General features: G+C 49.7%; 1 protein-coding gene across 1 annotated transcript in view; it reads right to left on the reverse strand.

Moving 5' to 3' along the window:
* Positions 1–237: 237 nt before the first annotated feature.
* The window catches only part of LOC144096728 (protein 5NUC-like), a 591,711-nt gene continuing 579,607 nt past the window's right edge, over positions 238–12,341 (reverse strand). Inside the window, 1 exon segment of the mRNA XM_077629576.1 lies at positions 238–562. Within this exon segment, the coding sequence (XP_077485702.1) occupies positions 378–562 (185 nt within the window). The 3' untranslated portion in view covers positions 238–377.

A 12,341-nucleotide genomic window follows, 5' to 3' on the forward strand; every position in this document is an offset into this window, starting at 1 on the left:
GATGCCCAAAACGCAGGCGACAGAGAAGCAGGCTGAAAGGCCTCTCCGCTCTTCCAATCCCAGCACAGAGTTCCCTCTGTCCCGATCGGAAGGCGGCAGACGCAAGGTGGATGACAGGAAAAAGTTGTATGAGAATGGCCTTGTGCAGAGGCAGCTACGGCCACATTTCGTGGAACTTAGGGATTCGCAGACCGGGCCAACATGCCGGCTGCCGAGAGACCACACCAAGCAACACACTGCGAGAGACAAGGCACAATTATTTATTTTGCGCTTTTCAAAACAATCAACACACACAGAGCACGCTTGGACGTGCAGTTTCCAAGTGTGCTTATAAACAACCGCATGTCCAGCTGCCGGTACACTAGGTGTGCCCCCTGTCACAGTAGAGGCCATGACGAAAGCACCAGTAGAAAGAGAGCGGCGAAAACCGGAGCGCGCTGTCTACCTGCAGCCGAAGATGAAGCCGGCGATCGCTGCAGGAAGGTGATTCTGCCGTCCACGCCCGTAGTTATCGGTGAGCTGGCATTCATGTACTCCTGCACAGCTTGCACATCTTCGAGTCCTGGTTAAAAGACAGATTGTGCGCACATTCTGTACCGTTGTGCTTGTCATCTCATTGAGTTACAGCAGCTCCCTCCCTCTCTGTGGTGTAAGCTTGCGGCGGCAAGCACCTTCTGGCATGGCCTGTAGCGTAATTAACGGATGCTGACGCGCAATTTTTTAATGAAAATGAAACATTGGACCTCAATGCGCTTTACAATGGGATACAAAGAAGAAAATATTCTACTAATAATCCCAGCGTCATGGCATTGCAAAATCAAGGTTGTCTTTCTTTGTTAGCATGGCTGGTGTCTTGAAGATGCTCGCCCAACTGCCTAGATCGCCGCATATACTTTTACCTTTTCTTTCTTAAACAAAAATTACGACCCGGAATTGAGCGGCCATACCGCGCCTCATGCCGGCTTCCGCTCCCGGCATGATTCATGCACATCGCTTCCGCTAAGAAAATGCTAACTACCCATATCATTTACCCGGCTCGCTATGGCTGGAGGCCGCTATTCCATACAAGTGGCAGGTAGCGTGAAAGACAACTTCCGGTTAGTGACTTTCCCTTGGGCAACTTCCGAAGCGATGCGCAGCTCCACCATCTGAAGCTATAGGGCCAGCTATTGGTTCGCCGCTTACCAGCTAGTCAGCCGCGCAGCAGAGGACGGTGCGCCATGTTACCATCTGCTCCTTTTGCCTTCGACTGGCGCAACTGCTCATCCACTGATTCGAGGTACGCGAAGACAGCGACGAGGAGTAACTTGGAGCCAAATATGATCGTGGCTTTAACACAATTTCTTTTTCATTTTTGTAATCATGAAACTCGGATATGAGTAAGAATCGAGGCAGTTAGAATCAGGTACATTATGCTATGCCCACTTCCAGCTTCGAAACTTCAACTTGCTTCCCTACTGGTACTGCGCCAGATGGCATAATAAAACAGCCGGTTCAAGCAACTGTTCATGTTTCTCCCGCCACGTTTCATTACTGCTGGTGGAAACTATACAAATCAATATTTGTATGTTAAGAAAGGTCTACGGACATGGTTGTGAACGTCTACAAGAAAGCCGTGCCTGTGAGAGATAAGTTAGATCAGTTTTATAGGGTTTAACGCCCAAAAGCGACTGCGGATAAAAGAGACCCCTTAGTAGTGGCTCCGGACAAATTTCAATCACCTGGGGTGATTGAAATTTAAATTTAAAGAGTTAAAACCAAGTGCAAGGCTGACATAGTTGGCACATGATTCATTAAAAACAGCAGCAGAGAAAAACGAAAAGCAACGAAGTAACACCATCGTCCCCATGATGTTTGTGTCACTTTTTTTTGTCTTCCTTTCTGTTTGCTACTGTTTTTAATTGTTCTTTAAGATGAATTGACATCGCACGGTGCATGGTCCTCTATAGCAATTCGCCTTCATCAATATGCGACTGGAATGGAACCTGCGTCTTTCAGGTCAGCAGTCGAACACTATAACCACTGAGCCATTGCGGCGGTGTTCCTTCGAAAGCGTCACGCAAATACACCATTTTAAGCCTTAGTTCCCACTGCTGTTAAGCTTGAAATACATTAAGGGGCGGCCATGACAACCATTTTCGTTCATACCCCCCTCATTGCATCCAATTCACAACAGAGCAAGTTACGATTCAGCGAAGTGCCAGTTGATTTGGCGCGATAGATATTTTTAAAACGAATTCTCGTATCTTTTGCAAACAGCTTCCTGGCCTGGCAACTTCCAATCGCTGACGTCACAAGGCCTTGCTCGCTCAAATTCTCCCGAGGCGTGCAGAAGTATTGAAGGTGGCGAAGCCTGGGAGAGCCTGCTAAGAAGCCCGGGCCCTGAGTTCGAGCTCACCACAATCCATCACGCGGAGGATGCCGTTACCAGTCAAAGACTGCCAGCCAGCCTATAACCGCGGACGCGCAACTCCCCCGTCTCCCAGGCCTGCGTGCCGGGGGCGGGGAGAAACGTGTTTTCTGGTGGCAATAAAACTTCTTCAATCGATCCATCGATCCATCAATCAATCAATCAATCACCGAGCGTCGTCTGCTGCGCGATGCTCGCTGGGTTGAGGTGCTTGCAGGCACACCGTGAAAGGTGGTCGCTCAAATTTATTTTTCAGCTTAGCGAAATAAAATCACATTTCCGTGTTTTTTTTTAACTGATCAGTACTGTCCGCAAGCTTGGTGATCCTTGGGAAACTGGACTTCGCGGCGCCCCTCTTCTGAATGTCTGTTTATGTCTATTTACGCTCAGGAACATGTTTTTCAAATGTTATGGGTGTGCCCTCCTTAGCGGGCAAGTGCTCCCGGATGTGAGAAGCGGCAAGTGCCGTGCACGCTTTCGCCGATTCGCGCCGTAAAGGACATGGCGGTGGCGTCCTGTCATTGATTACCAAGGAGGAAGAGGAAAACTTTATTAAAGAAATTAGCCCAGCTTCACTGAGTTAACGTCGCGAACACTGATGTTAACAGCTATGCTGCCCTGGAGTTCCCTTTTGCAAGGCTAAGCTTCTTATAACTTCTCAAAGCAAGCAGATATACTGGCTGAGCGGTTATCTATATATAGTATCTATCCATAGCACCCATAGTACAGTATCCGGTTATCTAGCAAGAAAGTGGCTTTAAATACCTGGTTTAAGCAATAATAACTCATTCGTAAGTCCGGCGACAGTCTGTGAGTGTCTCTGGTCCCGCGTCCTCACTCGCTGTTTTTTTCCCTTGATCTATCCATGGCACACTCTCTCCCTTTTCCGACAATTAAAGCATTTGTTTTCCGGCATTCCTCGCGTGGGCTTCTATATTCGCCTGGCAACGCCGTGCCCGTGGCACGCCAACTCCCGCTGAAGCTCCCAACGGGCGGATTCTTCCGAAGAGCGCGCGACTGTACAATTTCCCAACATACAAGAAATGAACGCCACCCGCACTCCTCTACACATGCTCTCCTCCGAACCAGCGGTTGGGTGCACGCTCTCCAACTGTACCCGCCGCGGTGGCTCAGTGGTTGAGGCGCTCGACTACTGATCCGGAGTACTCGGGTTTGGACCCGACTGCAGCTGGCGCGTTTCGATGGAGGCGAAACGCAAACGGCGCCTCTGTGCTATGCGATGTCAGTGCACATTCGGATCACCAGGTGGTCGAAATGTTTCCGGAGATTTCCACTAAGGCGCCTCTACCTTTCTTCTTTCACTTCCTCTTTTATCCTTTTCCTTACGGCGCGGTTAGGGTGCCCACCGACCATTTCCTTTCCTCCAAAAACCAATATTTATTTTAATTTTTCTCCGATTTACCGGCTCCTCTCCTCATATCCATGACTCCACCAACCTGCGCTCGGCGTGTGCTCACACCCGTGCCTTGGGTCCGCCCACCTGCGCCTGGCTACCGCTTCCCCTTTCCCCACTACACTGCACCTGTGCTTGGCGCTTGCTCTCTCTCCCGCCACTAGGCTGCACCTGTGCACCTTCACCTGTGCACGGAGGGCGCTGCGGTAACCGAGATGAGCGGACGCGTTCACATCGGCTCTGTCTTCTACAAATGATTTCGCAGCGATTTCAACCGTATTTCAGCGCAAATCTTTTCCGCGCAAATCTTTAACCAACGAATCCGCGAAGTCGAGAGGCATCGACGGATACCCAGTTTTGAGTTGGGCCGCCATTCTTCACTTCCTGCGCTCCGACCACGCCGTAACCTCGCTAGGTCTAGGCGTGTACGCCAGACGCTAGGCCTAGCCGGTGCAACAGCTCTGTGCCGCTGATGGACGCGGTGCCACGTATACGGACTCTTTCCAACGAAGCGGCACAAGCCGGCGATTGTGACTCAAGAATGAACGTGCAAGAGATGGGGGAAGACATTTCTGCCGACGAAATTACCGAAGAAGCCGAATGGATGACCGCCGGATCGCGGCGTTCGAGACCCCGAAACCGCGGTGCGATCTCGACGCACGACATCGATGCAAGAATGAACGCGCCTGGCACCGGCCAGCAAGGTACGAAACCCAAGCATGTCAAAGGAAAGGTTATCAACGCGGGACGCATGCCCTAGCTACGGAAGGAGGAAATAAAAATCGTGGATCGACCAAAAGGCGGCCTCGACATCGTTAAGGTCGGCGCCGCGATGATCACCGCCGCAATCTTCGCGGCCGCCGGCCTTACGGTAGACGAAAGTGCTGAAGACAAGGTCTGTCTGAACTCACACCAGAACATCGTCGTTTTCAGCACGCGGAAACGAATAAAAGCGGTCCGCAATGCCAAAATGCGGCAAATTCACATCCAAGGGAAACCGCACGAATCAACGCGTACGAAACGGCACCCGATAATAAAACCAAGGGAGCGGTTCGTGGCATACCCATTGAGGATGGACCCCGAGCACTGGAAGAGAGCATTGTAAACGCGAGAAACCCACAGGAACTGGCGGCCAAACGCATAGGCACTACGACCACGGTTGTAATTGCCTTCGACGGACTCAAAGTGCCCAACCTCGTCAGGTACGGCGCAACACTCGTCCGTTGCACGTTGTATCGCAAGCAAATTGATATCTGTTACCAGTGTGGACATCTCGACCAACGCATGAAAGTTTGCCCAAATCCCGCCAACCGCATTTACCGAGGTTGCGGAGGGCGCAACACCCGACGAGGGACACTAATGCTCGCCCAAGTGTAATCGGTGCGGAGGCTCTCACATGACGGCCGACAAGGCCTGCAAAGCAGGGTACAAGGCTCCGTACGTGATTCGCAGGCGACGATGGGAGCGCCAAAACGCACACGCCTAACTGACACAGCAAGACTTTCCGCCCATCAAGCCGCCCAGACACAGATCGACGTCGCGATCGCGTGGCCGGTCCCGGTCCCACAGCCGGCAAAGACAGCCGCGCTCCGAAAAGATCGAGATCCAGGACACCAACTCCCGGAGACAAGGTGAGCTGGGCGGACACTGTCCGAGGCATCGCGCGGGAGGGGGTCGTAACAGCACCTGCAGTCCCAGAGCAAAATCAAACACCGATAACGGCATTTTAGAGGCCCTAAGAAAAAGAACGCAGAAATGCGAAATGAGAACGCGGTAATGCGCGAACTAGTCCAAAAGCTAATCCAAGAGATGAGGGAATTCAGACACGAGTGCTCCGTGGTGGAACGAAACAATCAGAACGCTCAACAGCAGGTGCCGGCGAGCGTTCTGAGGCGGACGCGCCCGCCCCGAAGAAACGGGCGATAGAACAACAACAGCACGAGAGCGGTTTTGAGAGCTAGGTGCGAGGGGAAATTGAAGACATCAAGGAAATGCTATGCGCCATGCAAAGTACCATTGAGACCCTACACGCAACAGTCCTCGGGCTCGCAAACAGGACCACTAACCTCGAAGGAAATATGCAGATAATAATGAATCACTGCGTATTCATGCAACACAGACACGTATCGGAAAGCAGTGATGCGGGACCGAGCCACCATCAAGGACAGCTGGGTAACACGCATAAGCATCAACATGGCAAACGGTAATCAAGTGTTAATAATGTGGCAGTGGAACTGCCGCGGCTGCGCCGACAAAAAGGCGGTTATACTGCAACAGATCAGGCACGCTACACGTAAACCGGACGTAATATTACTCCAAGAAACACTCGCCAACGCGGCCACCTTAACAGGCTACAAAACGCACGGCAGCAAAATCGAGAGGAGGGGTGTATGCACGCTCGTTAGGAAGCGCCTAACATTCGTTGACCACGAACTAAGCGGCGTCCAGATGGAACACGCTTTGATCGAAGTGATCCCACCAAGCAGATGAAACAAGGTATATTCATACTGAACGTATACAGCAGCCCGTCGAAACACCGCCAACGCTTCCGTGCGCTGTTTCAGAAGACGCTCAAGATGGCCGGATCCCACACGCTGATTACAGGGGGTAATTTCAATGCGGCAGACACGGCATGGGGTTGCGGCTACTGCACGACCAAGGGAAGACAACACGGGTAAGATGCGCAGGAACTAGACTTCAAGTTACTTACGGATCCGGCGCACCCGACGAGAATCGGTAACTCCACTACCAGGGACACAACCACGGACCTGACGTTCATCCGAAATGCCGGGGCGACGGTCACCACGTGGAAAAACACGTCCGCCGACCTGGGGAGCGACCACATGATCGCAGAAATACACGCCCGGACGCGAACTGCTGTACAACGCCAGCCCCGTCATAATCCCAGCGCCTGTGCGCTCGAGGAGCTGCTTTCCCGCACAGCTTGGAACAAAATGGCGGACCTTCGCGTAACTCTGCTCCCTGCGGGAGCATATACAGGAATACTACTTCAGCCTGTTCGGCAGCGCCAAATCTGCTCTTCCTCGACTGTCCCCGGACGCCCCCATGGTCATCGAGAGCGACAGAGACGGCGACTATAAAGGCGCATCACCCGCGTTCGGCGCCCGGAGAACGCCGCGCGCCCCTGCGCGCGCGTTCTTCCTTCTTCCTCTGAAACCCTACCTATCCTTCTCTCTATCTGCACGCCGGCAGTGGTGGTGGTGTTTTAACACCAGTCACAGGCCCGTGCATTTTCCTTTCCTCTTCCCTTTTCATCCACTTACTACTACTACTACTACTACGCCCTGTGGGCTCGGTGGCTGTGCCACGATGCAGTCATCAAACCCGCTCGGTTTCGCTACGCAGGTCAGTAAGCAATACTCTCTTTTGACAAAAGAATCGAGCAACTACTGTCTCCTGCAGCTACCGACCCCACAGTGCTGCCTTTCCATTGCCCTTGAATGTGCTGGTGTCATGCGTACCCTGTTGCTCTCGGCTGGCGATTTTTAATCAAACAGAGGCCCTGAAAAGGTACTAGAGGAACTGAAGAAACTGTCTGATGGTCCATCGCAATTAATTTTTGAGGTCCGAGGTCTCAGAAATTAACTTACACCTACGGTACAAGCTATTTCTAATCTTAGTAACAGGTTATCCGCCCTGGTAAAACATTATCAAGATGTCGTAACCCTAAGGACTGATATGGATACAATCTGCGCTAACACTACACAAACAGCCAAAGAAATCCGAGGTATATAAGCCCGTTTGAATGACGCCGAAAATCGCTCGCGACGTAACAATTAAACTTTTTACCACATTAAAGATGAGAATGCATCCGAAACATCACCCGAATCTGAAGGAACAGTCCTCCGCCTCTGCTGTGATCATTTAGACTCATCCATTGACCCCAAAGAAATTGAAAGGGCCCACCGTCTCGGGAGCCATTCTCCTGACTGCATTCGACCCATAATAGTCAAATTTGCATTTTTTTTAAAACCAAGGAGCTGATTACTTCAAACAGCCGTAAGTTAAAAGGCACCGATTACAGCATAGGGGAGGACGTTTCACGCCCTGTCCGAGAAGCGGGAAAGCACCTTATAAATTTGCCAAAACTACTACCACGAAATTTTCCTTGCGCTACAAAACCTTGTGCATCGGTTCTAAACGCTATGCTTCGACGAGTCATCACAATCAGTACATGAAATCTAATAGCATAGGACTTATCGTCGCGCTACTAATCTTTCTTGTTAGAGCCTTCGCGGTGAACTGCCAAATCTTTCTTTTTCTATTATCTTTACGAACATACGTAGTTTCCTCCCAAAGCGTGAACACATTTGTAATCTTGTTTCATCATCTGCCAGCAATATACTCGTACTAACAGAAACGTGGCTGACAGACGACGTCACTGATCCGGAACCCAAGCAGCACAGGTAATTGGCCCAACATCGTAGCCGTATTGGCAAAGGCAGGCCCTACAAAGGACCAGGATGGGACCATACTGTTGCAATATTGGGCCGATTACCTGCGCCGCTTGGGAAGTTATAGCTGATTTTCCGAATTTTAACGTTTTTCGCAAGGACCGCCAGGGCTCACGAGGAGGAGGTGTTCCTATTGCCACTAACCAGCTGTTGCCTTGTTCTGTCATTAACATCCAATCGGAGCTGGAAATATTATGGGTAATCCGTCGTTGTATACCACAAATCGTCATACTAGGCGTCTGCTACAGACCCCCCTCCAGTAGTCCAATCTTTTCTTCACAGTTAAACGATAGTCTACATCAAATAACTGGCAAATATCCCAACGCGCGCATACTTCTTTTTGGTGATTTTAATTACCCATCCATCGACTGGCTGAACCTAACAATAACATGCAACACCGAAATGACGAACTTTGTTGGCGTTTGTTTAAATTTCAATCTCATCCAGTTAGTAACTGAACCCACACGTGTCACACATGAATCCTCCAACATCCTGGACCTTATTCTAACTAATAATTCAGAATGTTTATCATCGAAATTATTGACCACAAAGTTTTACACGCTACTTTCACTGTCATCTCGGAATCGCGCCAAACATTCCATAAAACAATTCGCCTTTATGACAGAGCGAATTACGAAGAAATTAATAATCATTTGATGTCTTTTTTCCCAACTTTGATACGGGTTTTGATGATCAATCATTTGAGGAAAACTGGCTTGCTTTCAAAACTAAAATTGCTGAACTCACCACGAAGTTCATAATAATAATTAATAATTGGTTTTGGGGGAAAGGAAATGGCGCAGTATATGTCTCATATATCGTTGGACACCTGAACCGCGCCGTAAGGGAAGGGAGTGAAAGAAGAAAGGAAGAAGAAGTGCCGTAGTGGAGGGCTCTGGAATAATTTCGACCACCTGGGGATCTTTAACGTGCACTGACATCGCACAGCACACGGGCGCCTTAGCGTTTTTCCTCCATAAAAACGCAGCCGCCGCGAAGTTCATTCCCGCCATCAAATTTCGTGCCAGTCACAACAAATCATGATTTTCAAAGCTCTTGAAAACACTCGAAAACAAAAAGAAGAGACTTTCGTGCAGCAAACCGCAACACGAGCGCATGCGCCTGGAACAAGTATTACTCAGCCGAATCCACATACCTGCAATCTATCCGTAATGCCAAACGCGAATTTTTCCAAAATGACCTGCCGAAGATCCTAACAAATAACTCGAGGAAGTTCTGGAAAGTACTAAAGCCTCAACAGGCTCCGGTCATCACATTAGCTAACCCACTTGGCGAGATGACCAGTGGCATGGAATATGCTAATATTTTTTACACCGCTTTCTCATCCGTCTTCACACACAAAACTGATATGCCACTTTCTACCGGAACTACCAACCCCAGTTTGTATATGCCTTCAATCATGTACTCTGTGCACGGCATTATATGTATTATTGAAAATATCAAGATGTCATCTTCTGCGGGTGCAGATGAAATCACCTCCAAGTTCCTCAAAAATACTCACCATGCTTCCGCAGTGTATGTATCCAAACTTTTTGCACAATCACTTTCCACAGGTAGCATACTCAGCGACTGAAAGGTGGGGAAGGTTGTTCCGGTCTCCAAATCAAGTAACAAAGAATCACCCCTTAACTACCTCCCCATCTCTTTAACAAGTGTGCCATGTAAAATCATGGGACATGTCATTTATTCCCACATAATGAATTTTCTTGACTCTAGTAATTTTTTTCTTCCTGCTCAACATGGCTTTCGTTAGAACCTATCCTGCGATACACAATTGGCTATTTTCATTCACAAACACCTCACAAACGCTTGCTACTAAAACTTTCATGGTTAAACCTTCATCCTAACATATTACAGGGGATAAGCGAATTCCAGGCTAACCGCACCCAGTATGCGCCACAAAACGTAAAATTACTTGCCTACAAATCACTTGTCCGTTATAAATTAGAATACGCATCTGCTGTTTGGAGCCCTAACTAAAATTATCTAACGAATTCCATACAATCAGTACAAAGTTGAACCACAAGATTCATGTATTCGTGCTATTCATATAATGTTAGTATATTATCATTAACAGCAGCCGCCGCGGTGGCTGAGTGGTTATGGCGCTCGGCTACTGGCCCGAAAGACGCGGGCTCGATCCCGGCTGTGGCGGTCGAATTTCGATGGAGGCGAAATTCTAGAGGCCCGTGTCCTGTGTGATGCCAGCGCAGGTTAAAGAACCCTAGGTTGTCGAAATTTCCGGAGCCCTTCACTACGGCGCCTCATAGCCTGAGTCACTTTGGGACGTTAAAACCCTATGAACCATAAACCAAACCGTCATCATTAAAACCAGAGGAAGGCTTGACATCTCCAGCTTGTAGACGTCGTATCACTAGTATGAGCTTGTTTCATAAATTTTATTACAGCTCACTTCGTCATCCGCCCGACATCAATCCGCCTGCACGCATTTCCCCCCGCATTGGTCATCCCCTTCAAGTTGCCCGGCCTCGCACGCGCACTACTACATTTGCATCGTCATTCTTTCCTTGTTCAGCCACGGACTGGAACAGCCTTCCTCACGGAATCGCCGTAATCACCTGTCCATCAACGTTTGTGAATTGTTTAGGGAATATATTTAAAATCGAATAATTTATGTACCTTACGAGTTTTCAATGTTTATTAAATCTGATTTATACATGTAACCCACCTTTTGTTTAACACCAACAATCCCTGGGGCCTTTAAGGTAATAAAGTGAAGTGAAGTGAAGTCATTATCGGGCTAGCAGAAAAGCTACGAGAACTCAAAGACGTCCGGCACTCCATATACGCCGACGACATAACCTACTGGATGCACGAAGGATGCGACGGTTACATCGAAAAGGCACTGCAAATATCAATCGAGGCAATAAAGGAATAACTTGTGCGTACGGAATTACGATGTTCACTGAAAAAGTCGGGGCTCCTACTCTACCGCCCTACACAGAGTGGAAAACAACCCGGGTGTGATCGGAATGCGGCAACGACCGGCGAGAATACAAAGAGATCAGACTGCGCACGAGAAACGGAGCAACTATCCCGATAGTGCACAGAATAGGGACCTCGGCATGATAATCGGTGCCAACGGCGAAACTATCACTAAATTAAAGCACAAGAGGGCTAACGCCACGCGAATCCGCAAGAGGGTCACCAGCAAAAGAAACGGAATGAGGGAGGCGAGTCTGACACGACTCATACACTCTTTCGTCATGAGCCATATTGCGTACGTCGCTGCATTCGACAAGTGATAGAAGAGAGAAGCCACGATCAACGTCCTCATCCGCAGGGTGTACGAGGTAGCACTGCGTCAACCCGAGTCCACGAGCGCGCACCGCTTGCTGCAGCTCGGGCTTCACAACACGCTTAGCGAAATCACCGAGGCGCTGCACACTTCACAATTTGAAATATTAGCGGGCACGAGAGCAGGACACCAGATCGTGGAAAGTCTCGCAATCCGTTACCACGCACAACAAGGCCAGAAAGCCGCCGTTCCGGGCGCGATCAGACAAACGCTAAGAGTTGACCCAATTCCACGGAACGTCAACCCGGAACACAACCAAGGAAGAAGAGTGGCCAGGGCCAGAGCTCTCCTACACAGCCACGGAGACGAAACGGGGACAAGGTTCGACACCGCCACATACGCAGAACGGTCGCGATGCGCGGTTGCGGTCGTCAATTCGATTGGCAAGTGTAGCGGCAAGTGTAGCGTGCGAGCGCGCAGAAGAAGCGGAGGAAGCGGCGGTGGCACTCGCCCTCACGGATCCGACGTGCACCATGGTTCCCTGCGACTCGCAACAAACGGTCAGAAACTTCGCCAAAAGATGGATCTCAGATATTGCGGCCCGAGCCCTGAGCAATCGACAAGTTCAGCGGGAGGTAGATTTTCAAACCAGAATTCAGTGGTTCCCGGCACACCTAGAAGTATCGAAGACATAACGCAACCGATACCCGTTGCCTACAAAGTATTTACTAAGGTAATCGCTAATAGAGTCAGAGAAACCTT

The sequence above is a fragment of the Amblyomma americanum genome, chromosome 7 (assembly GCF_052857255.1).
Source record: "Amblyomma americanum isolate KBUSLIRL-KWMA chromosome 7, ASM5285725v1, whole genome shotgun sequence".
NCBI lineage: Eukaryota > Metazoa > Arthropoda > Arachnida > Ixodida > Ixodidae > Amblyomma > Amblyomma americanum.